The sequence below is a fragment of the Eptatretus burgeri genome, chromosome 6 (genome assembly GCF_056783735.1).
Source record: "Eptatretus burgeri isolate ZD-2024b chromosome 6, Ebu_testis_v1, whole genome shotgun sequence".
NCBI lineage: Eukaryota > Metazoa > Chordata > Myxini > Myxiniformes > Myxinidae > Eptatretus > Eptatretus burgeri.
In genome coordinates, this window is record NC_140966.1 from 107,655,634 (window position 1) to 107,667,940 (window position 12,307).

At 48.4% G+C, this 12,307-nt stretch overlaps 1 protein-coding gene across 4 annotated transcripts in view; it reads right to left on the bottom strand.

The window, feature by feature from the left end:
* Positions 1 to 12,307, bottom strand: part of LOC147025557 (uncharacterized) — a 180,610-nt gene that overhangs the window by 132,553 nt on the left and 35,750 nt on the right. Inside the window, exons 2-3 of one of the 4 annotated variants that reach the window (XM_085886629.1) lie at positions 2,393 to 2,457; positions 1,653 to 1,773 (exon numbers count right to left, since the gene is read on the bottom strand). The exons of 2 other annotated variants lie outside the window; for them this stretch is intronic. In XM_085886629.1, the coding sequence (XP_085742755.1) occupies positions 1,653 to 1,773; positions 2,393 to 2,457 (186 nt within the window). The remainder of the gene's footprint in view (positions 1 to 1,652; positions 1,774 to 2,392; positions 2,458 to 12,307) is intronic. One more of the 4 variants, XR_015059571.1, reaches the window with a different exon arrangement.

Below are 12,307 nucleotides of genomic sequence, written 5' to 3' on the forward strand. Positions count from 1 at the left end.
CGTTCTGTGTACGTTACTAATACGTTATGCATATGTCCAACTCGTTATTATACGCCCAAAACTTTAAAAAAAACCCATCAATAGTTCAGAGTACACCAGCGTTTTACATACATTTTGAGACCTTGCCATACGCTGGCTAAAACGTCAAGGTGTGACAGCCCCTTTATAGTCGAGCAAAAAAGTGTGGGGGACAATCTATATGTTATCCCCCCAAGTCAAAAAAGTGTGGGGGACAATCGATATCTTGTCCCCCTCGAGTCAAAAAAGTGTGGGGGACAATCGATATGTTATCCCCCTCAGGTCAAAAAAGTGTGGGGGACAATTGATATGTTATCCCCCCCCCCCGAGTCAAAAAAAGTGTGGGGGACAATTGATATGTTATCCCTCTCATCAAAAAGTGTGGGGGACAATCGATATGTTATCCTTCTCATCAAAAAAGTGTGGGGGACAATCGATCTGTTATCCCCCCCTAGTAAGTGTGGGGGACAATCGATATGTTATCCCCCCAAGTCAAAAAAGTGTGGGGGACAATTGATATGTTATCCCCCCCCCCCAAGTAAAAAAGGTGTGGAGGACAATCGATATGTTATCCCCCCGAGTCAAAAAAGTGTGGGGGACAATTGATATGTTATCCCCCCCCTCCCAAGTCAAAAAAGTGTGGAGGACAATCGATATGTTATCCCCCCTAGTCAAAAAAGTGTGGGGGACAATCGATATGTTATCCCCCCTAGTCAAAAAAGTGTGGGGGACAATTGATATGTTATGCCCCCCCCCCCGAGTCAAAGAAGTGTGGGGGACAATCGATATGTTATCCTTCTCATCAAAAAAGTGTGGGGGACAATCGATCTGTTATCCCCCCCTAGTAAGTGTGGGGGACAATCGATATGTTATCCCCCCAAAGTCAAAAAAGTGTGGGGGACAATTGATATGTTATCCCCCCCCCCCAAGTAAAAAAAGTGTGGAGGACAATCGATATGTTATCCCCCCGAGTCAAAAAAGTGTGGGGGACAATTGATATGTTATCCCCCCCCCCTCCCAAGTCAAAAAAGTGTGGAGGACAATCGATATGTTATCCCCCCTAGTCAAAAAAGTGTGGGGGACAATCGATATGTTATCCCCCCTAGTCAAAAAAGTGTGGGGGACAATTGATATGTTATGCCCCCCCCCCCGAGTCAAAGAAGTGTGGGGGACAATCGATATGTTATCCCCCCTAGTCAAAAAAGTGTGGGGGACAATCGATATGTTATCCGCCCCGAGACAAAAAAGTGTCTTCCCGTCCCCCACACATCGACACCCATGATAATGTTTTCTTTTGAGAGTTCGGGTCCATTTACAAATCCTCTGACCCAGAAAAATATATGCTGCACCGTCTCATATCTCTCAGCCATTCAATCCTGGCCTCATGCCACTCTCATGAGTCCTGAAACTTGATGAGGGAAAAAACTGATAGTACTTCTATTCTGGTCTCCATCTGATCTCAATGAGACAATTAAACGAATGCAAGTTCCTGCAAGAGCATCATTGCCACCATATTCACATCACAAAAAGGTGTGACACCAGACTATTTATGGAGCGCGTGCACACCCCGTGACGCCATACTTTGTTTCAGATTTCATTTTGCAAATCCATAACATATCGGTGTAAAGTATTACCCAAAGTTAATTTCCAGTGTTGGATGAAAACACAAGCGGAGCCTCCATCTCCCTGACTCCTCGCCTTCACTTTGAGAACTGCAACTCAGAGCTCGCTTGTCTTTCCATAATCTGCTGCAGCCTGCAGGTGTCATCCCATCACACAATTGTCATCCCATCACACAATTGTCATCCCATCACACAGTTGTCATCCCATCACGCAGTTGTCATCCCATCACACAATTGTCATCCCATCACACAGTTGTCATCCCATCACACAGTTGTCATCCCATCACACAGGTGTCATCCCATCACACAGTTGTCATCCCATCACACAGTTGTCATCCCATCACACAATTGTCATCCCATCACACAGTTGTCATCCCATCACACAGTTGTCATCCCATCACACAGTTGTCATCCCATCACACAATTGTCATCCCATCACACAGGTGTCATCCCATCACACAGTTGTCATCCCATCACACAGGTGTCATCCCATCACACAATTGTCATCCCATCACACAATTGTCATCCCATCACACAGTTGTCATCCCATCACACAGGTGTCATCCCATCACACAGTTGTCATCCCATCACACAATTGTCATCCCATCACACAGTTGTCATCCCATCACACAGTTGTCATCCCATCACACAGTTATCTCACAGTCACACTAAACCTTATCGAGCTCTAATGGCTACCCATCCACAAGTAAACGAATTAAACAATCCTGCGTTTCATCCACTGAGTGACTTACCACGCAAACCAAGTGTTCGGGAAGGTGGATCACATGACTGCGGCTCACAGGGAGTGAAATTGACACTGAAAAATACCGACAATTGACAATGTCATCACTGTGTGAGATTGGGTGTGTGATTGATTGGATCTGTTTTTGGGTATGTGATTGGATGGGTGTTTGGGTGTGTGATTGATTGGATCTGTGATTGATTGGGTGTGTGATTGGATGGGTGTTTGGGTGTGTGATTGATTGGATCTGTGATTGATTGGGTGTGTGATTGGATGTATGATTAGGTGTGTGATTGGATGGGTGTTTGGGTGTGTGATTGATTGGATCTGTGATTGATTGGATGTGTGATTGGGTGTGTGATTGGATGTATGATTAGGTGTGTGATTGGATGAGTGTTTGGGTGTGTGATTGATTGGATCTGTGATTGATTGGATGTGTGATTGGATGGATGTTTCGATGTGTGATTCGGTGTGATTGGATGGGTGTTTAAGTGTGTGATTGTTTGGGTCAGCGATTGATTGGATGTATGATTGGGTGTGTGATTGGATGTATGATTAGGTGTGTGATTGGATGGGTGTTTGGGTGTGTGATTGGATCTGTGATTGGTTGGATGTGTGATTGGATGGGTGTTTCGATGTGTGATTAGGTATGTGATTGCATGGGTGTTTAAGTGCGTGATTCTTTAGGTCTGTGATTGATTGGATGTATGATTAGGTGTGTGATTGTTTGGGCCTGTGATTGGATGTGTGATTGGGTGTGTGATTGGATGGGTGATTGGATGGGTGTTTGGGTGTGTGATTGATTGGATCTGTGATTGATTGAGTGTGTGATTGGATGGGTGTTTGGATGTGTGATTAGGTGTGTGATTGGATGGGTGTTTCGATGTGTGATTGTTTGGCTCTGTGATTGGATGTGTGATTGGGTGTGTGATTGGATGGGTGTTTGGTTGTGTGATTGCGTGTGTGATTGGATGGGTGTTTGGTTGTGTGATTGAATGGGTGTTTGGGTGTGTGATTGATTGGATCTGTGATTGATTGGGTGTGTGATTGGATGGGTGTTTGGATGTGTGATTAGGTGTGTGATTGGATGGGTGTTTCGGTGTGTGATTATTTGGCTCTGTGATTGGATGTTTGATTGGGTGTGTGATTGGATGGGTGTTTGGGTGTGTGATTGGATGGGTGTTTAGGTGTGTGATTGGATGGGTGTTTAGGTGTGTGATTGTTTGGATGTATGATTCGGTGTGTTATTGGATCTGTGATTGATTGGATGTGTGATTGGGTGTGTGATTGGATCTGTGATTGATTGGGTGTGTGATTGGATGGGTGTTTGGATGTGTGATTAGGTGTGTGATTGGATGGGTGTTTCGATGTGTGATTGTTTGGCTCTGTGATTGGATGTGTGATTGGATGGGTGTTTAAGTGTGTGATTGTTTGGGTCTGTGATTGATTGGGTGTGTGATTGGATGGGTGTTTGGTTGTGTGATTGGATGGGTGTTTGGATGTGTGATTAGGTGTGTGATTGGATGGGTGTTTAGGTGTGTGATTGTTTGGGCCTGTGATTGGATGTGTGATTGGGTGTGTGATTGGATGGGTGATTGGATGGGTGTTTGGGTGTGTGATTGATTGGATCTGTGATTGATTGGGTGTGTGATTGGATGGGTGTTTGGATGTGTGATTAGGTGTGTGATTGGATGGGTGTTTCGATGTGTGATTGTTTGGCTCTGTGATTGGATGTGTGATTGGGTGTGTGATTGGATGGATGTTTGGTTGTGTGATTGGGTGTGTGATTGGATGGGTGTTTGGTTGTGTGATTGGATGTATGATTGGGTGTGTGATTGGATCCGTGATTGATTGGGTGTGTGATTGGATCTGTGATTGATTGGATGTGTGATTGGGTGTGTCGTCGTTTATTATGTGGAGCAATTTTTCATTGGTCGAGCGAGTTTTCATAAAATGTTTGTTTTATTTATGAAATTAGTGTCGATTTAAACTGTTAAAATTAAACATTTTTCAAAACATCCTTTAAAACCGGGTAACTTTATTTGGTGAATTTCAATTAAAAAAACATCTTTCCTTTCCGACCGAAAGGGGAATTTAAGAGATCTATTTATTAAGTACAGTACGTACACCAATGTGGCAGAATTTACCACCTACCACCTACCCCCCCCCCCTCCTTTCCACTCTACACACCTCCTTCAGCCTTCCCTTTCCTCAAATTCCGTTCCCTCCTCTTTCTTTCCATACTCCCTACCATTCTCTCTATCTCTATCTCTATCTCTATCTCTATCTCTATCTCTATCTCTATCTCTATCTCTATCTCTCTCTCTCTCTCTCTCTCTCTCTCTCTCTCTCTCTCTCTCTCTCTCTCTCTCTCTCTCTCTCTCTCTCTCTCTCTCTCTCTTCCTCCCTTCCCTTCATTGTAAAGAACTTTAAAATGTTCTCAATTCCGCTACCCCAGTGATAAGTATGTAGCCTGTAGCCCTAAATACGTTGTATTTCTAAGTAAGCTTCAGAGATTTTAAAGTTCGCCAATTTGTCTCAGAAATACAGAATGTCGAATGTAATACATATCACAGGTCACTCCACCTTGGACATGCTGCTTTTTTGTTATTACTTGTTCTTGATGGGCTACTTCCCTTGTGTCCAAATGGTTAAAAATGAAATATCCATTGTAAGGGATTTGTTAGGTTATTTTCCCCCATTCTTCCCCATTATCTTCTCTGTACATGATCTTCTCCTCACATGACTGAGGACATCCTGCTGGCAGACTGATTTTCAAATGTGCGCCAAAACCCCTGTTTGAATCTGTGCACCCCAACCAAACTGACATTTCAACCACAATAGCCTTCTTCACCACAATTCTCCCACATGCCAGCGATAGCCACCCTGCCTGCTTCAAATACACACCAGACTCTATTTCCATTCAACACCACCATTCAAGTTCACCTTTCCAGCTGTATTCCATAGTCCAAATCACAATCACCCAACGACGACACTTCAACTCCACAAACACACCAGCCTCAATCATCTCACCACTATCAATCGGCTTCCCGCACCTCGGGACCATCATCTTTCCTCGCCCACGGACACCTTTGGTTCACACTCATACCCAAGCCTGGCATCGTCACAAACGGACCAAGTGCCATCCAGTCCAGGCACAGTATTGGGAGAGAGGCGAAATCGCCAACCACACATAACAGGTAATTCTGATTCTTACACCTTCTTTGTCTCTTTTTCTGACTCGTCTACTGTGGACGCACGAGAGCTATCAGCCAAGGAAAAGCCCGAACAATTGTTCTTTTTAGAATGAACACTGACTCACATCACACCTTGTCTTTCTCACTCTAATCACCTGGCACCACACCCCACTCACACCTCTTCATCATCCACCCAGACATCCCCTTTGCTCTTCATTTCCCCCACCCCTCCCTCCCCTGCACTTTTGACAAGCACGTGCCCGCATGTGCATGCCTGGTAAGCCAGAGGACACCAACGCATCAGCTTTTCTTATCTCTCTTGCTTATCTACCCTTCCGTGGAGCAATTCTGCTGGTGCTGGTCATGTTAATCTCAGGAAGACTGTGTAAGATAGCTCAGGTTAGTTCTGCTCTTTGTCTCTTTACTGCATGAATCTGTGTCACCATATGTCCTTTGCTGCATCACACAAATACTATATATCCTTGCTGTATGAATACCCACTGTGAATAAACCCCTTATCTTCACTGTGCCACTTGCTTTTCCTCATGCTTCCTTATTAATAAACCCATGTCAATTGTTCAATTCAATCTGCTCATAGTGTTCTTTCCTCCATTGGTCCAGCACAAAATTCATTATTGTGAGACAGGAAGTTTTACCCCATGTGATTTGCTCTCGTTAGCCAGCGTGCACTCAATGTATCACTCAGCAGTCGTCCAAGTGTGTGCTGAGGGCACTGACATCGGTTAATTGAGTTAGCTCCTCAGGTAAAAGGTGTCAGATGGGTAACCCTGTTGGAGTTTACAAAAGTTAATTGATGTCTGTAGTTGCTGAGCACTTGCATTTGTTTTTTTTCCCATTTATTTTTTCCATTTATTTATATTTTCATTTAAGGGCACTTTCTGATGGTTCTGTGATTTTTCCTGGTGTATCAGCTTCGATGTTCGTCAGCAAAAACAAAATTGCAGTGCTTCCCACATTGTCTCAGGTTGCTCACCTGCATTAATTTCTTTCATTTATTTATGTTCCTTTATTTAAATTTTCATTTACAGATGCTTTCCAATTGTTCTGTCATTTTTCCTGGAATTCATGCTTCGAAGTTCATTGGCACGTAAAATTACAACTTTCTATGTCACCCTGAAGGTAATGAACATTAATATCAGTCAGTCAGTGAATCAGTGAGTGGTCAGAATGATACATATACATATATATATATATATATATATATATATATATATATATATATATATATATATATATATATATATATATATATATATTACTAAAACTCTCATCTTGTATGTATGTATGCATGTATGTATGTATGTTTCCGAAATACAACGAAAACGGTACACGATAGTCCAAAAATTTTAGGGCCACCTTACTCACCATTCACTTGCGGTGTGCAGTATCAAGGTTTGTTCAAATCGGGCAACGAAAAAAATTATTAAAAAATCAATTCACGATTCAGTCAAGTACTCTTCGGGAGAATTTTATCAATGCAAACAACCTCAGCAGTATAGTTCGCTGGAGCTATCTTTTTTTTTTTTGAAATGATTTTTTCTCATCAACCGTTGTCACAACGGGAACCCAACGGGTTCACAGGTCATAGAGAATATATATATATATATATATATATATATATATATATATATATATATATATATATATATATATATATATATATATAGTGTTACGGATTCGCGCCCGCCGGCGTGCTGACGGCCACGTAACTCGAATCGCGGCACGTCGCCCACCGGACGGACAATCCAGTCGTGACCCTCTCGGACTAACGCCGGGAACCAGTCACGGGTGGACCTTTCGGTCTCACCGCGATCGAGCCAATCAGCCCCCGCGTGGGATAGGGTTGCTCGCCAAATTCGACCTACCTAAGTACCCACGCGGAGGGTAGACCGGGCGATCGCACCTCGCCGCAGGTCGACTTCGGACACGGGCCACTTAAGCGACCCGTCCCGTACTATCGGGATAACCGAGCGGTGTTATTCGTCGACCTCGACGGTTCGATTAATTATCGGGCGTATTCAGCCCACTACCAACCCTTTACGTGAAGCAAGATGAGGATTCAATGAAGGAAATGACGAAGCGAAGCGGGAAACAGTTCAACACAAAGCACATTTATTCGCGACGAACGGAAAGCACACATATTCAATTCCACCAAAAGCACACAGAAAAGAAAAACACAATGCGATTTACACAAAAAGCAAATGCGACAATGCAGATCTAATACCGATTACACGAGCACACGGCAACACTTATACAATTTTACTTCACAGACGGCGCCGACAACACATACCCAAAACCAAGGAAAGAATACCCTCAAGGATGAGGCGGGCCTGAGGCCGAGACCGGGTCGGGCCTACCCGTCTGGTGATGAGACGCGGAGCGGCGATGGTGCCTCAACTCCGCGGGCCTCGCGGGCAGTGTCTGGTAGGGGGTGGGAAAGGGGCCCCCTTGGTCGCACTATCTCAGCGCGGGGGGAAACAGGAGGGGGTTGCTGATGCTCGGGGTATAGAGGATATTTATTGTCCCGCGACGAGCGTCTCCACCTCGGCCAGGTCGCGCTGTCGGCCTCCCTGGGGTGCAGCTCCCTGCACGACGCGAGCACCCCCTCGTCTGCCCTCGCCGCCTCTCCACAGCTCCGTCCCCTCCGCTCCGACTCCAACGCACACGACGACCAGCTCCTTCTTGCCAACTCCACCGCCCGCGAAGTCTTAACTCTCTGTTCCCTCTCGACTCTACTACTCACTGGACTGACGAACACGGTCGCTTTTATAAGCCCCGTGGCTTCGCCCTCTCATCTTTGACCCCCTCCCTTCGACCTTTCACCTCGCTCCCCATTGGCCCGAGAAAAAGTGGGCGTGAATGCTTTTTGATCCATAAATTTGCATATATCAATCGCCCTCCAACGCCCTGGGGGCGGGGCCAAATCGCCCCTCGCTCACCGATTGGACGGAACAAAAGTGGGCGTGTGTCGTTTTTGATCCGTTTTTGAAGTGGAAAATCCGTGGTTTTGTACACGCTGTTCGGCGCGCGCCCTGCACGAGTCCAACACCGGTACCCACAAGCGGCGCAAGAACGGTGGCGATGCGACGGTTGCGAGGTGTGACGTGAAGCGGCGCCGCGGTGGGTGGTTGATGTTGTGGTTGTGGTGGTAATCATGGCGGTTGGTCCAAAATAAAGATAGCAAAAGAAAAACGGCTATCCTGAAGAGTCGCAGCACGCATAAATGACATGTATTCCCACTAGACAACGGGTTTGGGCCTAACTACACATGTACTTACCGAGATACCTCACCTATAGGACCTGAATGGTGGTTTGCGAATTTGGTAGCCACAACACTACCCCTCCCCTTTTTACAGACTCGTCCCGAGTCGTCAAATTTTCGTGTGCCATCATGTGTAGTTTTCCCCTAGTACATTTTACCTACGGATCCCTGAGTGCGACATTCATGGTATTCGTGTCCCCAAAATAAATAACCTGAGGGCTGCATAACTACCTAAACAAACTCACTCACACGGACGACTTAAATAAAATTGCCGGCGCTAGACAGACATGCCGGGGGCGCACTCATATTTACAGTACATCTTAACCTTAACTTACAAATTTTACACTAAACCATGGCCCAGGATCATTCAACTCTGCAAAAAGAAAGCAGTTAGCAGGGAGCCAGGCTGCCCGCATGCAGTCTCTGGCTCAAAACGATGCAGGTGACAGGGAACGTGGCTGGCTGCTCACACGCAGTCCAAGGCCTTCCCTTTTGAACTGAACGCAGTGAACCACAACGGTGCATGGGCTGCACAATGCAGTCTCCGTGCCAGCTCAAGTGGCACACGCAATGAGCACAACGAATGGATGGGTGAACACAAACACGGTGCACGGGCCGCCACTGCAGGCCCGTGTTGCAGCTGCCAACAGGGCAGTTCTTGCAGCTTGCAAACTGTTGCCTTGCGGATCCTGGCGCACATGGCAATGAACAGGGGGGGGGGGGGAAAGCAAAAATTGAACAGGGCTGGTGAACCTGGGCAGTGGGCATGGCATGGCAAAGGCAGCAGGCAAACACAGCCCGCAGAAGAAGGCCGCTGCAGGCAAACACAGCCGGCAGATGAACTGGCCGGCACAGGCCTTGAAGAAACACAGCCAGCAGATGAACTGGCCGGCACAGGCCTTGCAGAAAAACAGCCAGCCGGCAGAAGTGGCCGGCACAAGCCTTGAAGAAAAACACGGCCAGCCGATGAAGTGGCCAGCCTTTGCCGTTCAGTGGAGGTTGGTGGAGGGAGTGCGGTGGTGCTGGCCACTCGGAAGGCGGGCTCGGACCTACCTACCTGTCTCCCTCCCACCTATCGCCTTTGCCTGTCACTGTACATACCCACTCCCTTAATTTGTGAAAAACCAATTTAGCCCCCACTTATTTTTTTATTTTTATGTTTACTTCCCCTCTATAAATCGTCCCCTAACCCCCTTTATCGTCCTTGTTCGGCTAACCTATCCTGTCACCTAGCCTACTCCCAACCCCTACGTTCCCTTCCCGGAGGGGAACAAGGGAGAGCTAGCGTCCTGTGTCGAGGCCCAACTCAAGCCTCAGAATGGCCTCCCCAGAGTTCGGCGATCTAACCCAAAGTGGGTCCAGCAGCCCACAACGACAGCGAGGGGATGGATGGTGCGGAGGGGTACATCTCCTAATCTACCCTAACCATTTAACTGTTAAACTACCCTGGGGCTTTCAACAAGCGCTTCTCGCTTAAACTATTGGTTCTAACAACCCAGATTCCCGTCGCCTGTGTTGGTGTCCTCACAATTTCGGGCCTCGCCCCCCAATTTTCTCTCCGTGCCCTCACACGGTCTCCTGGCTGGGACACGTGGCTCCCTTTGGCAGGCACGACCCTCTGCCGATTCTCCCGCTATGGCACCCCCGGGCACTACACTGCCTCCGAGCCTACCAGCTCCCTAACACCGGGGAGTGCCCCCCATGGCACCTCCCCTGAAACGCACACGTGGCAGGCCGGCCTCCCGGGCCCCTTTCCGAGGGTCACCCGTGCCCACAACACTGCCCACGCGGCTAATGGCGCCCCGGGCCCCCGCACCAAACAGGCGCACCCGTGCCCACTACGCTATCCCGGCCCCCCATGGGCCCTTGGCCTACCACGGCCGACTAGCCTGGTGCCCGGGGTACCCACTCAGCGATACTCACCTTTCGCAGCCACGCTCCCAAGCCCGTCAACAGGGCTCCTGCACCCCTCCAAATGGGTTTCGAGCCTACATTCCCACCAACAGCAAAACGACCTCCATTTTTCAATTTGACTAACCCAGCTAACTCACTTTACTCTGACCCCGGGGTCCCTTGGGCGGGAGTCACTCCTCCCCCCAATCACTCATCGCACCATGCATTCCCCATTCGCTCCACTCACACAGACCCGCTGGCCTCACTCACTCAACAAGTACTCACCTCACAACTCACCAACTCTTCAACACACACACCGCTGAACTCTGCCATCCTTCTAACTACCTCCCCTAACTAGCTCGTGCTCCCACGTCGTCCCTAATACTATAGCACGTTCCATTTAACCTACGTAGCCAAGCAACGTCCCCACTACCCATTCGCAAGTCTGTCACTGTCTCCAAATTAATCATTTTATTTCCCAACCTAAAGCTCATCTAAATCCCTCTCCCTAATCCATTCCACGGACTCCATGAGGACTTACCCCTGCCCCATGAAGTCGGTCTAGCTAAGCTAACCCTTCCCCCTAACTAGTTTCCATCCTGTGCCCCGGCCAAGGGGGTCTTCCACCCCTTGCCCAGGAATCCTGTGCACCCGAAAGTGAGGCTTGCTTTTCCTTTTTTTTTTTTCCCATGCGCATCACCAGCGCGGCAACTCAGAGCTCGCGCACTTTACACCTGCCCGTGACGTCATGCAGCTGCACGTGTTCCTCGTCCCTCCTTGGACGGTACCATCCGGCAGAGATACCCCTCCTGCCGGATTCCAACCCCACGTGCAGCCATGGCGTCACCGTGCGCATAAAAAATAAAAAAAAAACACAAGCCCCACGTCTCGAGGGGTTCCCCACGCGAACACATGTGCTTTGCCCGTTGGAGCTTAACACACACGATCGCGTGGAGAACCCGTCCGGTCCAAATCCATTTACCTGCCTAAACTTTGTCCGTCCGCGGGATCGGCAAATCCACCGCGTGCGTTTCCGGACCGGGACTTCACTCTCGCAAGCGAGCACGTGGCGGTCTCGTGCATTGCACAGCACGAACCGCGTGCTCACTGCTGGGTGAACCCGGCACGGTCCCCGAAACAACTCCAGCCGCGACTCGGCTTTCTCTCCTCTGTCGCCTTCGTCGTCGCCATTCAACCCACGCACACCTGCGTGTTACGACGCACACACTCCACTCCATCACATTCACACCGGGAGACGCGGCTGCGTGCTCCCGCATGCCAACCGACATCTCCCTCACATACCGCTCTCTCACACACACGGTCTCCCTTGCACACAGCGACCTTGCACACGGCCGTTCACTCACGCGTCCCTCACTACTCACACAAACCATACTACTTACACACGCGGGGGCACTCACCCGCGGTGCCTCATCCACACTCCGTGCCTCACTCACACACGCGGGGGCACTCAACCGCGGTTCCTCATCCACACACGCGGGGGCACTCAACCGCGGTGCCTCACTCATACACGGTGCCTCATCCACACACGGCG